At 43.1% G+C, this 14,915-nt stretch overlaps 1 protein-coding gene across 1 annotated transcript in view; it reads left to right on the forward strand.

Moving 5' to 3' along the window:
• CATSPERB (catsper channel auxiliary subunit beta) overlaps window positions 1-14,915 on the forward strand; it is a 160,321-nt gene that overhangs the window by 59,679 nt on the left and 85,727 nt on the right. Inside the window, exons 13-14 of the mRNA XM_011949408.1 lie at window positions 583-732; window positions 3,294-3,452. Of these exons, the coding sequence (XP_011804798.1) occupies window positions 583-732; window positions 3,294-3,452 (309 nt within the window). The remainder of the gene's footprint in view (window positions 1-582; window positions 733-3,293; window positions 3,453-14,915) is intronic.

Consider the following 14,915-nt stretch of genomic DNA (forward strand, 5'->3'; position numbering starts at 1 on the left):
AGTCAGAGCAACACAATGGTTGTTAATTTATTTTCCTACTGTTACTAAAACACCAGGGATTCAGTCTAGGTCCTGCTGCTTGCTGTATAGATTGCCAATCTCTGAGTCAACAAATATTGCCGGGGAAGAAGGCTTTAATCGGGTGCTGCAGCCAAGGAGAATGGGAGATAAAAATCTCAAGCCTGTCTCTCTGAGTAAAATTGGGGGATTTACACAGAAAGGAAGGTAGGAAAACAGGAATTAGAGATGGGTAAGGAAGCAATCGTGATGGATGAGGAGTCTGACTTCTCATTATCTGGATGTGGTGATCTGTTGAGTTTCAGTTCCTTGCCTAAGTTAGGTCAAGTTTCTTGCCTGAGGGTCAATTTCCTAAAGAAGGAATTCAGATGAGACAAATGTAGGTTTTAAGACCGGGAGTTTAAAGACCAGTGGGTTTTAAGACAAGGGAGGGAGGGTTAATTTCTGTTTGTTAAAAAAAACTGTAAATATTAGTTCTATGAACAATTGGGCTAGTTTCACTAAGAGAATTAGAACTTATATTTCAAAAATGGCATTAATTTTTCCCTTCTTTTTTTTTTATAGTCAAGCTCTTGTTTTTATAGTCAGGAACCATTTCTTGAATGGGTACCCTGCTTACCTTACATTTTTAAAGGAATTAAAAGTATTCCAAGAGTGCTAACATTTCTTGTTGACCAAGAGCATGGTACGGGAGTTTTCCTCTTCCATAACAAGGTAGGCCTTATATCCCAGAGGGAATTTATCTTGACATGACAACAACAAAAATTTACCTTAGTGAAAGTTATTTTCAAGTTCTTGTTATGTCTGGCAATAGAACCTAATAAAATTGGCTACAGCAAAATTATTTAAGATCAATAATATAGCTTGACACTTTAGAGATTTCTTGCCTGATTGTCATTCATTTTGATGAAAATGGAAAACGTGATGCTGTGTGCATAGTGATTCTCCCTTGCTAATTCTCTAAAGAATATAAGCTGGGATTTTTCTATATAAATTTAAGATTCCATAAAATGGTTAATTAAACAGAAAAAAAATGGAATTAATTGCCACAGATCTATATTTTTTTCTTCCAAACGTCCTTAACCTTACCTGTGAATTAGAATTCTTCTTGGAGCCATTAAAAAACACATAAACTGACAGTTCTGATGGTTCATGCCTGTAATCCCAGCAATTCGGGAGGCAGAGGCAGGAGGCTTGAGGCCAGGACTTCAAGACCACAGTGAGGCACTACTGCACTCTAGCACTCCAGGTGAGGTGACAGAGCAAGACCCAGTCTGAGAACACAAACCAACAAACAAAACCGTAAGTTCAGCCTCTATCATCAAGATTGTAGGGAAGGAAAAAACTCTTTCCTCCACCTTCTTATGTTCAATGACTGGAGCCTTGCAAATTAAACCGAAAAAAAAGAAAAGATTAATAGGAGAAAACAGTTTATTTACATGTGCAGTGTGCACACATGGGAAACTCAGTGATGAGGTTAAAATTTGGAGGTTAGGTACCATCTTAATAGGTGAAGGGGAGAGGGAGAAAATCATTTATGGAAACACAAATTGCTTTTAAAAAAAAAAAAAAGATAAATGGGTTTTCAGGACAGCAAACAGGAGATACAATTTTTTGTTTCTTTGTTTGTTCTTTGGGGCTTTTTTGAGATGGGGTCTCACTCTGCTGCCCAGGCTGGAGTGCAGTGGTGCAATCTCAGCTCACTACAACCTCAGCTCACTGCAACCTCTGCCTCCCAGGCTCAAGCGATTCTCCTACCATAGCCTCCCAAGTAGCTGGGATTACAGGCACACACCACCACGTGCGACTAATTCTTGATTTTTTAGTAGAGATGGGGTTTTGTTATGTTGGCCAGGGTGGTCTTGAACTCCTGACCTCAGGTGATCCACCCACGTTGGCCTCCCAAAGTGCTGGAATTGCAAGCATGAGCCACAGCACCTGGCCAGGAGATATGAATGATTTTGATAATGTTTGAAAATCTAGGTATGAGTGGTCTTTTCTTCTCCTTCAGGGCTATAAAACTCCTCTGGAGAAGGGATTTGGGACAGGTTTTATTTGCATTCTTCCTTCTGGGAGTAGATCTGCCCCAAAGAAGAATTTCTGTCAGCCTCATTTCCTAGCAGTTCCTGCTTTTAGTCAGACACCAGAGGCCCCAAAAGTTTTTTCTCTGCATCTGTTGAATCTCAACAGTCTTCAGCTTAAAATTATCTTTATATAAAAGTGGCATTTTTTTGTTTGGAGACAGAGTCCCTGTCACCCAGGCTGGAGTGCAGTGGAGCAATCTTGGCTCACTACAACCTCTGCCTCCCAGGTTCAAGAGATTCTCCCACCTCAGCTTCCCAAGTAACAGAAATTACAGGTGTGTGCCACCATGCCAGCTAATTTTTGTATTTTTAGTAGAGACAGGTTTTCACCATTTTGTCCAGGCTGACCTCGAACTCCTGGCCTCAAGTGATCCACCCAGCTCAGCCTCCCAAAGTGCTGGGATTATAGGCGTAAGCCACTGTGCCTGGCCAAAAGTAGCATATTTTGAGGTTTCATATCTCTTTTTTTTCTTTTGAGACGGTCTCACTCTGTCACTCAGGCTGGAGTACAGTGGTGTGATCATAGCTCACTGTAGACTCTAACTCCTGGCTCAAGCGATCCTCTGTCTTGGCCTGATTAGTAGCTGGGACTACAGGTGCATGCCACCGTGCCTGGCTAATTTTTAATTTTTTTTATGCAGTTGGGTCTCACTTTGTTGACTAGGCTGTTCTCAAATTCTTAGGCTCAAGCAATCTTCTCGCGTAGGCCTCCCAAAGTGCTGAGATTACAAACCACTTTTATATAAAGATAATTTTAAGCTGAAGACTGTGCCTGGCCTGAGCTGTCATATTCTGATCCCCTTTAAAATCATGGTTGAATAGAACTGGGGTGTGGCTTAGGCATCCATACTTTTGGCATGATAGTCATAAGCATGGGCTTTGGAGTCTGTCTGCCAAGTTCAGCAGTGATTCTACAATAAACCTCTCTTTGCTGTTAATTATAGAACTTTCAACAAATTATTTAATCTCCTAAACTTCATTTTCAACAACTATAAAATGGGTGTGTGGCAGGGGCCAGAGTAGTGGAGTAAAGAGATAACAATTACTGTTAATCCTTCTAGTTCTATGTTGTGTTAGTGAGTGTGTCTCTCTCTTAATAAAAATGCAAGTAACAGGAAATTCTAAAAATTGTAACACAGACTAATAATAATGGCAAAATTCTTATGACATGCTCATTCTTTGTTTACCTAGGTTAAGAAAACTGCCGTTGTCTCTGTGAGCATCCTGAGAAATAATGAACCAAGTGCACAATCAAAATTTCCAATTTTTCGGTTTCCTCCATCATTCTCTTCTCCTGTTGGAATGGTATTTCATCCCCGAAGCCACTTTTTGTATGTTTATGGCAATCAGGTGCGTATACGTGAAACTTCAGTCTGTGTTAGAGTTAAATCATCCACCTACTGTATGCTGTATGGCTGTACATTAAGAACAGAACTTCTCTGATGACCTAGAGATGGCAGTGGGAGGGAAGACAATATTTATTGACTATTTATTGTATACTAAGCTTGGTGTCTATTATCAGTTTTTACCTTTCAGGTAGTTCATTCGCTGATGAAAATGAGCCATGGGTACATCAGAGTTATCTTGAATGTTGCCAATTACTATACATGTCTTTCCAGCTCTGAATTACTTAGATTTTGCCACTAACTTCATCAAAAGTGTATTTCTAACTGGTGTTTCCAGCATTTAATGTTTGCCTTTTTCTGTTTGATTTTGTCTGAGCTTGACTTTCTGACTCTGTTGTTCTTTAAGTTCCTTCTGGTAGCTTTTTCCACCCTCTGGCTGCTCCTTCAGTCAGTTCTGTATCAGTACACTGAAAGCTTGGTAAAGGAGTAGTTATACCATCTATGGAGCATCTGACAGTTTAAAAAAGTAAGGGCCACAGATTATGAAACATTAAGCAAAACTTTGAAACTAAGAAAGTACTGCAATGACTTCCAAAGAAGGAACTAATTCAGTTTCTCAACTATCTATATTATGTGCAAAATTTAGAGATTTGTAAAGATGATACCCTGTTTCTAGGTCTTCTTAAAACTCTCTTCCTTATTTTAGTTTTTCACACTAAATGGTTATGTATTAGTCCATTCTCACACTGGTATAAAGAACTGTCCGAGACTGGGTAATTTATAAAGAAAAGAGGTTTAATTGACTCACAGTTTTGCATGGCTGTGAAGGCCTTGGAAAACTTATAATCATTGTGTCTGGAATTGGTTCCTTCCGGTGGGTGCTTGGTTTCGCTGACTTCAAGAATGAAGCCGCAGACCCTTGTGGTGAGTGTTACAGCTCTTAAAGATGGTGTGTCCAGAGTTTGTCCCTTCAGATGTTCCGATGTGTCCAGAGTTCCTTCCAGTAGGTGTGTGGTCTTGCTGACTTCAGGAATGAAGCCGCAGACCTTCACAGTGAGTATTACAGCTCTTAAAGGTGGCATGTCCAGAGTTGTTTGTTCCTCCCAGTGAGTTTGTGGTCTTGCTGACTTCAGGAATGAAGCCACAGACCCTCATGGTGTTACAGCTTGTAAAGACAGTGTGGACCCAAAGAGTTAGCAGCAGCAAAATTTATTGTGAAGAGCGAAAGAACAAAACTTCCACAGCATGGAAGGGGACCCGAGTGGGTCGCTGCTGCTGGCTCGGGTGGCCAGCTTTTATTCCCTTATTTGACCCCACCCATGTCCTGCTGATTGGTCCATTTTACAGAGTGCTGATTGGTCCGTTTTACAGAGTGCTGATCGGTCCATTTTACAGAGTGTTGGTTGGTGCGTTTACAATCCTTTAGTTAGACACAGAGTGCTGATTGGTGCATTTATAAACCTTTAGCTAGACACAGAACACTGATTGGTACGTTTTTACAGAGTGCTGCTTGGTGCGTTTACAAATCTTTAGCTAGACATAGAGCGCTGATTGGTGTGTTTACAATCCTCTAGCTAGACAGAAAAGTTCTCCAAGTCCCCACTCAACCCAGGAAGTCCAGCTGGCTTCACCTCTCAATCCCCCCTCTAAACAGGACACCCCAACTGCTGTTGGGAATTGGCCAATGACAGCTCTAGCTACTTCCTGCTGGATAGAGGTGAAGAAGGGGCCCTACAGTTGTAGTGTCCTCCAGAGGGGAATTCTTTAGGCCAGTGAAAGGGCCAGTGGGTCGGTCCAGGGGTCCTTGGTAGAAGTTGTTAGTTGAGCTCATTTGGGGTTCCATTTGTAAGACCATCTGTAGCTTGATGGCCTCAATCCTAGAGGAAACAAATTTGACAAGGAGGTTAAAAATACAGGGCCCAAAGGCGAGTAACAGCAAAATGGCTGTCACAGGACCTAGAAAGGGGAGAAGTCATGTTGCCCAACTCCAGAGGTTGGTATAAGAGTTTGAAAGGCGTTGTCTGATTTCAGAAGCCTTTTCCTGTAAACACCAGGCAGCATCTCTTACTATCCCTATCTGGCTAGTCTAAAAACAACACTCTTTCCCTGGGAAGGCGCAGAGTCCTCTTTTCTCAGCAGTGAGGGGGTCTAGGCCTTGGCGGTTTTGGAGAGTCACTGCTGCCAAAGAGTCTATTTGGGATTGTAGAGTAAAGACAGATTTCGTTATTTCTTGCAGACAGTCTGAGAAGCAGATATAGATTGAAGTTCCACATAAGAAGAATATGCCTTGGCTGGGTAGACAGAAATTTACTCTGGCTTTTAAAGGAATAGGGTACACTGTTTTTTCTTGACTACTTCTATCTCTCTCTTTCCTTCTGTATTTGACTTTGTCTCTCTCTTTCTCTCTGAATTTTTGTCTCTTTATCTCTTTCCTTTCTGCTGGTCTTTCCCTGCCTCTGCCAGACACTTATGCTGCTGTTCTCCTCTCTCCTTTCCCTTTTGGATGGCTTCAGCAGTGTAAGACTGCCACCTCCTTGGGTTTTTGCACTGCGTGCAGTAACTCCATAATTTCCTTGTGGTATTTAACGGGCGTTCCCCCAGAGGTTAGAAGCTCCCTTTCTTTCCTTATTGCATCATGGGCATGTAGGATTAGATAAGCATACTTGCTATTTGTATACACATTTAGTCTTTTTCCCTTTCCCAGTTCTAAGGCTTGGGTAAGTGCCACTAGTTCTGCTAACTGGGCACTGGTCCCTGGGGGAAGAGGCTTACTTTCAAGTATGGTTACATCACTAACTATGGCATAATCTGCCCTTCGTATCCCATTCTCCACAAATGAACTTCCATTGGTATATAGGTTAAGGTCAGGATTAGCTAAGGACACTTCTAAAAGATCATCTTGGGCAGCATAAGTCTGGACTATAATTCGTTGGCAGTCATGCTCGATTGGTTCCCCATCCTCTGGGAGAAAAATGGCAGAGTTGAGGGCCATGCACGTACATATTTGAAGCACTAGTCCCTCAAGAAGTAGCACCTGGTATCTAAGTAGGCAGTTGTCTGATAGCCATAAACTTCCTTTGGCACCTAGTATGCCATTTACATCATGAGTAGTCCAGACAGTAAGATCCTTTCCTTGTATTATTTTGATAGCCTCTGATACTAAGATGGCCACTGCTGCAACTACCCGTAAACAGTGAGGCCAGCCTTTTGCTGCTACATCAATGTCCTTACTTAGATATGCCACTGGTTGTGGGGTTGTCCCATGAGTCTGAGTAAGGACTCCAGGAACTATCCCTGCTCTCTCTGTGATGTATAAAGAGAAGTTTTGTCCTATGGGAAGGTTTAAAGCTGGAGCTTGTACTAGGGCCTGCTTTAAGGTTTTGAAGACTGTTTCTGCCTCTGGTTCCCATTCTACTAGATAAATATTTGCCCTCTGAGTCTCCTTGATTAGAGTATAGAGGGGCCTGGATATCTTGCTGTATCTGGGGGTCCATAGTTGGCAAAAGCTGGTGATTCCAAGGAACCCCTGCAGCTGTTTTAATGTCTTAGGGTAAGCATAAGCCAGTATAGGCTATATTCGTTCCTTACTGAGGACCCTGGTTCCTCTGGCTAGGATTAGGCCTAGATATTTGACCTGCTGTAGGCAAAGCTGGGCCTTCAACCTAGATGTCTTGTACCCTTGATTAGCTAGAAAGTTCGAGAAATCTAGAGTAGCCTGCTGGCATGAGGTTTCCGAACTGGTAGCCAAAAGTAAATCATCCACATACTGAAGGACCAGAGTGCCTGGACTTTAGAAATGGCCTAGATCTTGGGCCAGTGCCTGACCAAACAGATGAGGGCTATCCCTAAACCACTGGGGAAAGACCGTCCACATAAGTTGGGATGTGTGGTCTGTGGGATCCTCAAAGGCAAAGAGAAACTGGGAGTCAGAGTGCAGGAGAATACAGAAGAAGGCATCCTTGAGGTCCAGAACAGTGAACCATTCTGCTTCCTCTGGTGTTTGAGAGAGCAGGGTATAGGGGTTGGGTACAACTGGATATAGAGGAATTACTGCCTCATTAGATGAGTCTAAGATCTTGCACTAGTCTCCACTGACTGTTTAGTTTTTGTACTCCTAGAATTGGGGTGTTGCAGAGACTGCTGCATTTCCTTACTAAGCCTTCAGCTTTTAAATGTTTAACAATAACCTGTAATCCTTTATGAGCTTCAGGCCTTAAGGGATATTGCCTTTGATAAGGAAAAGTGGTGGGATCTTTTAGCCTGATTTCGACTGGGCAGGCATTTTTTACCCTTCCAAATTGTTCTTCCAATGCCCAGACTTCAGGGTTGATTCCCTCCTCAAGTAGGGGACAACAAATGGGTAACTTGTTCCCCATATTCATGTAGATAATAGCTCCAGCCTTGGCTAATCTATCCCTCCCTAATAAGGGTGTGGGACTTTCAGGCATCACAAGAAAGGCATGTGAAGAGAGCAAAGTCTCCCAGTTACAACTGAGGATGTGGGAGAAATACCTGGTTACAGGCTGTCCCAGGGTTCCTCAGATGGTAATGGACCTTGAGGACAGTCGTCTGGGACAGGAGATTAACACTGAAAAGGCCATGCCAGTGTCCAGGAGGAAGTCAATTTCCTGGCCCTCAATGGTTAAACATACCTGGGGCTCAGTGAGGGTGATGACATGAGCCAGCACTTGCCGTGGGCACCCTCAGTCCTATTGTTGGATCATCTGGTTGGGGGCTTCTGGCCCAGAGAACCATTGCACTGTGGGGCAGTGCACCTTCCAGTAATTGCCTCAGCATAGCGGACATGGACAAGGGGGCGGCTTGTTTCTCATTGGATAATCTTTTTTAAAGTGTCATTGTAAACCACACTGATAACAAGCCCTGCTGGGTGATTCCTGCTCCATTTTCTGTCCTCTCTGAACCACCAAGATTTGTTTATCTGAGGACCATGACTAAGGCTGTGGCCTTTCTCTAATCTCGCTTTTGCTTTTGGGCCTGTTCCTCTTGTTCCCTGTTACAGAACACTGAGGTTGCCAGGTTTAATAATACCTCCAGATTTTGTTCAGGGCCCAGGGCTTGCTTTTGGAGCTTTCTCCTGATATCTGCGGCTGATTGGGTAATAAACTTATCTTTTAGCATCAGTTGACCCTCTAGTGAGTCGGCTGACATGGGAGCATATTTTCTTAAGGCCTCCCATAGCCACTCGAGGAAGGCAGAAGGATTTTCTTCCTTTCCCTGAGTTATGATGGACATCACTGAATAATTTATGGGCTTTTTGCTAATTCTCCTTAGTCCTTCTAGAACACAGGTTAACAGATGTTTACGACTCCAGTTCCCATGATCTGAGTTGAGGTCCCAGTAGGGATCCATACTGGGGACGGCTTGCTGACCAGCAGGGAATTCATCCCTTTCTTCGGCAGTCATTCTATCATTTACTTGGCTAAGATACCAGGTATCTCCAAACTCTCGGGCTGCTGCTAAAGCCACATTCTTTTCATTAAAGGCCAGAGTTTGATCTAACAATAGCATGACATCTCTCCAAGTGAGATAGAAGGTTTGCCCTAGACCCTGTAGGACATCTATGTACCTATCAGGATCATCTAAAAACTTCCGCAGGTCTGCCTTGATCTGCTTTAAATCAGAGAGGGAGAAGGGGACATGTATCCAGGTTGGGCCAAATTCCCCTCCCCCTACAGCTTGAAGGGGACATAACCAATAGCCTGGGGGTTTTTGTGGTCCCTTGGAGATTTCTTTGCTTGCTTCCTTCTGGGTTGGGGAGATTGGAGGAGGCCTATTGATAGGAAGGGGAGCTATAGGGAGGCTAAGATATGGGGGTAAGCTGAGAGGTCCTCCTGTGGGATGTAAATTGCAAACTTTGCATAATTGTGTATTCTCCTTCAATGAAAAGAAAACTTGGACATAAGGTATTTTACTCCATTTGCCTTCCCTCTTACAGAAAAGGTCAAGCTGCAGGATAGTATCGTAATTTATACTTCCCTCAGGTGGCCATTTTTCCCCATCAGAGAGAGAATATCAGGGCCAAGCCATCATGCAGAAAAAAATGAGCCACCCCTTTTTCAGGGTTTATGGGTCAAATTAGTCCCAATAGCTTAGAATGCATTTCAAGAGTGAGCCTGTTAATGCCTGCGTGTTTCGCATCTGAAAGACAAAACCACCTGTGGTTTTGGTTTGTTTGTTTCTCTCCCTGCCCAAGAACCCGCAACAGTCCCTGGACCCTGCTTATCAGAGTAGTTGCACTCGCTGATGCAGTAGCAGAAACACCTCTTTCCCAAGAACCCACAATGGTGCCTAGACCCTGCTGATCAAAACAGTTGTGCTCACCAACACAGCAGCGGAAACACCTCTTGCCCAAGAACCTGCAACGGTCCCTGGATCCTGCTGATTGGAATAGTTGCGCTCACCGACACAGCAGCACAAACACTAGTTTTCCTCCTAGACCACAAGGAGGACTGAGGAAGGTTGGATTTAGTGGCCCTTACCAATACATTCTCGAATACATGCACCCTTGCCTGTCCTCCTAGACCACAAAGAGGACCGAGAAAAATCGGATTTAATGGCCCTTACTGATGCATTCTTGAAAACCTGTTGGAGTCCTAAGCATTCTCCTGTTAGTAGTGGGACTTTACCCATGTCCTATAAAGATGCTATGCCCCAAAAATGAAGCGGAGGGCCATACCCTGAGGGAGGGAAGGGATCTCCAGAGTTGAAAGAGTGATGCCTTTTGTTCTCACTTATATGAATAGGAAGGATACAATTTCTGAGGCTCCCCATATCCTAGCTTCAGGAATAGCTTTTATTAGGCCTGCTTGTCTGAGGAGGGATCTTAAAATTCCAGGTAGTCCCCCCTACAATGGAACTTTGGGCAAAAATTATGTGTTTCTGATTGGTGAGCCTGGGTGCCTGAAGAAGGGAATAGAGTCCTAAAGTTTATACTAGAAATCATTCTTATAGGAGAAACTAGAAAAGCACCAGAGACAGGGAGTTGTTTTTAGAAACGTGACTAGCCTTGGAGAAGAGAGGTGGGAGGAAGTTTGTCTGACAGGCATTAGGACCCAGGAGGCAAGGGTCAGGATAGATAGGATAGATGGGCGAGTCTTGCTTGGGCGATGTGACTTTGAGAGTTCCACTCATGGCTGCAGGGTCAACCAACTTGTTGTTGGGACCCCGAAGCTGAATGGCTTTTCTCTCTGTTGACCCTCAGCTCAGCCCAGAAGTACAGGAAAAGCAGAAGCTGGTTCCTGGCAAACCAAAGCTCCCAGCTCCAAAGAGTCAGGGGCTGTTAGAGAGCCCCTTACCAGAAAGCCTGACACCCATGTCTTTAATCCTGCAGTCATGCTAGTCACTTTTAACTGGCCAACAGATGCCCGGTATTTAGCCCCTGAATTCTAAGGAAAAACAGGACAGAATAGCAAGCAAAAGGGGTCTGATGGTACTCACCACTTGGTGATTGTCCCTTTGTGGTTGCCAAAATGTGTCCGGAATTGGTTCCTTCTTGTGGGTTCTTGGTCTCGCTGACTTCAAGAATGAAGCCACGGACCCTTGCGGTGAGTGTTACAGCTCTTAAAGATGGTGTGTCCAGAGTATGTCCCTTCAGATGTTCAGATGTGTCCAGAGTTTCTTCCTTCCGGTGGGTACATGGTCTCGCTGACTTCAGGAGTGAAGCCACAGACCTTCACAGTGAGTGTTACAGCTCTTAAAGGGGGTGTGTCCAGAGTTGTTTGTTCCTCTTGGTGGGTTCATGGTCTCGCTGACTTCAGGAATAAAGCTGCAGACCCTCGTGGTGAGTGTTACAGCTCATAAAGGTAGTGGGGACCCAAAGAATGAGCAGCAGCAAGATTTATTGTGAAGAGCGAAAGAACAAAACTTCCACAGCATGGTAGGGGACCTGAGTGGGTTGCCACTGCTGGCTTGGGTGACCAGCTTTTATTCCCTTATTTAGTCCCACCCATGTCCGCTGATTGGTCCATTTTATAGAGCACTGATTGGTCCATTTTACTGAGTGCTGATTGGTCCATTTTACAGAGTGCTGATTGGTGCATTTACAATCCTTTAGCTAGACACAGAGCACTGATTGGTGCATTTACAATCCTTTAGCTAGACACAGAGTGCTGATTGGTGCGTTTACAAACCTTTAGCTAGACACAGAGTGCTGACTGTTGCGTTTTTACAGTGCTGATTGGTGCATTTACAAACCTTAGCTAGAAACAGAGTACTGATTGGTGTGTTTACAATCCTCTAGCTAGACAGAAAAGTTCTCCAAGTCCCCACTCGACCCAGGAAGTCCAGCTGGCTTCACCTCTCATGGCAGAAGGCACATCTTCACATGGCAACAGGAGAGAGAAGAGTGGCAGAGTGAAGGGGCAACAGCCTCTTATAAAACCATTAGATCTCATGAGAACTCACTCACTATCATGAGAACAGCATGGGGGAACTGCCCCCATGATCCAATCACCTCCACCTGATTCCTTCCTCAACACCTGGGGATTATGGGGATTATAATTCAAGATGAGATCTAGGTAGGGACACAAAGCCTAACCACATCAGTTTTGGTTTTATTGTTTGTTTGTTTTTGAGACAGAGTCTTGTTCTGTCACCCAGGCTGGAGTGCAGTGGCACCATTTTGGCTCACTGTGACCACCACTTGCTGGGTTCAAGTGATTCTCCTGCCTCAGCCTCCCAAGTAGCTGGGATTACAGGCACCTGCCACCACACCTAGCTAATTTTTGTATTTTTAGTAAAGAGGGAGTTCCATGACCATGTTAGCCAGGCTGGTCTCGATCTCCTGACCTCAAGTGATCTGCCCACTTTGGCCTCCCAAAGTGCTGGGATTACAGGCATGAGCCTCTGCACCCAGCCAATATCAGTTTAAAACCCCTAATTTCTTCTTTGACCCTTGAATGTTTGTTCCCCTTATAAGAGGAACACAGTTTGCATTTGGTCGTGTTCAGGTTTCTCCACATATATAACAGGTGATCATCTAAATAGACTTCTTGGGCATGAAGTTCCTCCAGTATCCATCTTGTGTTTTTTTTTTCTGTGTATTTCTCCAACTGTGTAGAATCCTATGACTTTATTTACTCATTTTCTGTCATTTTTTGAAAAAGTGGTTGCTTCATTGTCTTTTGTTCTAGAATTCCTAGGGCCCATGGATTGGAAACTAACAGTGATGTAAGGAGTTGTCATACTTGAACTTATGGTTTAAAAGCATGTAGATCAAATTTTTTGCCAGTATGTTATACATCTCAAAAATTCAGGCTGAGTGCAGTGGCTCACACCTGTAATCCCAGCACTTTGGGATGCCGAGGTGGATGGATCGCCAGAGCTCAGGATTTCAAGACCAGACTGGGCAACATGGCAAAACCCTGTCTCCACCAAAAAATACAAAAAAAATTATCCAGCTGTGGTGTCATGTGCCTGTGGTCCCAGCTACTAAGGAGGCTGAAGTGGGAGGATTCATTGAGCCTGGGAGGTAGAGGTTGCAGTTAGCCAAGACTGTGCCATTGCACTCCAACCTGGGTGACAGAGTGAGACCTGATCTCACACACACACAAAATCCATTTATGTGTGTTTTGATTGTGGACAATAAATAGTCAGAATTAAAGATAAAGCGTTTATATGGTGTCCTCTGAAATGGAGCTAAGAAACAGAACTAACAGTTGAACAAAAATTAGAAAGGCCAAGGAATTGGAACAATTCTTGTGGAAACAGAAGAACAATAGCTAAAACTGATGTAAATCTAATAGAGCTTACAAAACGGCCCAGCTGGATGTGAGGGTAGTACAGCAACCAAGATGTCCTTCACTAGGAGAATGGACAAATATACTTGGTATATCCAGATGATGGATTATTATTCAGTGCTAAGCAGAAGTGAGATATCAAGCCATGTAAAAGACATGGAAGACTGTAATCCCAGCACTTTGGGAGGCCGAGGTGGGAGGATCACCTGAGGTCAGGAATTCGAGACCAACCTGACTAACATGGTGAAATCCTGTCTCTACAAAAAATACAAAAATTAGCTGGGTGTAGTGGTGGGCACCTGTAATCCCAGCTACTCAGGAGGCTGAGACAGGAGAATCGCTTGAACTGGGGAGGCAGAGGTTGCAGTGAGCCGAGATTACACCACTGCACTCCAGTCTGGGTGATAGAGTGAGACTCTGTCTCAAAAAAAAAAAAAAAAAAAAAAGGAAGAAACTTAAATGCATATTACTAAGGGAAAGAAACTAATCTGAAAATGCTACAAACTTTATGATTCCCATATATAACATTCTGGAAAAGGCAACACTATGGAGAGAGCAAAAAAGATCCATGGCTGGGGCAAAGAGGTTGGATAGGCCGAAAACAGAGGACTTTTAGGGCAGTGAAACTCTTCTGTCTCATACTATAATGGTGGATACATGCCATTATACATTTGTCTAAGTCCATAGGATGTACAAGACTAAGAAAGGTCCCTAATGTAAATTATGGACTCTGCGTGGTAATGATGTATCAATGTAGGTTCATCAGTTGTTGGGGAATGCTAGTAATGGGGGAGACTATGCATGTGTGGGGGAACTCTTCCACTACAATGTAAATATATGTAACACTACTGAACTGTATGCTTAATAATGGATAACATGATAAAGTTTATGATATGTGTTTTTTACCTCAATAAAAGGAAAAATTTATAAGATAACCAATAGTTAGATCACAAATCACTTTTGTATTTTGACCTAGAAAATATCCACCATCTCTTCACAAAATTGAAAACATCTGAATTAATTTTTAATAATTTTGAGCACCATCCATATGCAGTAACACAATCTAGACAAAGGATATTTCCAAAGTAATTTGGCAATGACTTATAATTTGGATCCAGTTAAACATTCAAAATGAAAAATAATAAAGGAAATGAAGACTGATCCTAAGTAAGTCAGCCATTTAGCGGTCAGTTTTCTCATTTGGTTAGGCCCCCAAATCAGATCATAGAGTCTCTTAACTTCACTTTTTACCTAATGAAAGTTCTCTGCATCCTCTTTTTAAAAAAAGGAGGAGGGGGAAGCAGAAGAGGAGAAGGAGGTGGAGGAGGGAGGAGGAAGGAGAAAGAAGGAAGAAGGAGAGAAAAACGAAGAGACTTTTTCATGAAGGATATCCTAAGAAGCGAAAAACAACAATCTGCAAACTGGGAGATGATATTTGCAACACATTTAACTAAGAAAGAATTATAGAAGTAAGAATATATAAAGAATTTCTGCAAAGCAATATAAAAAAAGACAACCTAATAACAAAAAGGAAAAAACACACAAATGAGCATATCACAGAAAAGGAAACAAGTGGAATGAATATGTGAAGAGATGATGGAGTTTACAAGCAATCAGGGAAATACAAATCAGGAATGAACAATGATATCATTTCCAGATACTTAATTGGCAAAATTAATTCTGACGATACAAAATGTTGAAGGGGGGGG

This window comes from Colobus angolensis, unplaced genomic scaffold, assembly GCF_000951035.1.
Source record: "Colobus angolensis palliatus isolate OR3802 unplaced genomic scaffold, Cang.pa_1.0 Scaffold3, whole genome shotgun sequence".
In the NCBI taxonomy this organism is placed as follows: domain Eukaryota; kingdom Metazoa; phylum Chordata; class Mammalia; order Primates; family Cercopithecidae; genus Colobus; species Colobus angolensis.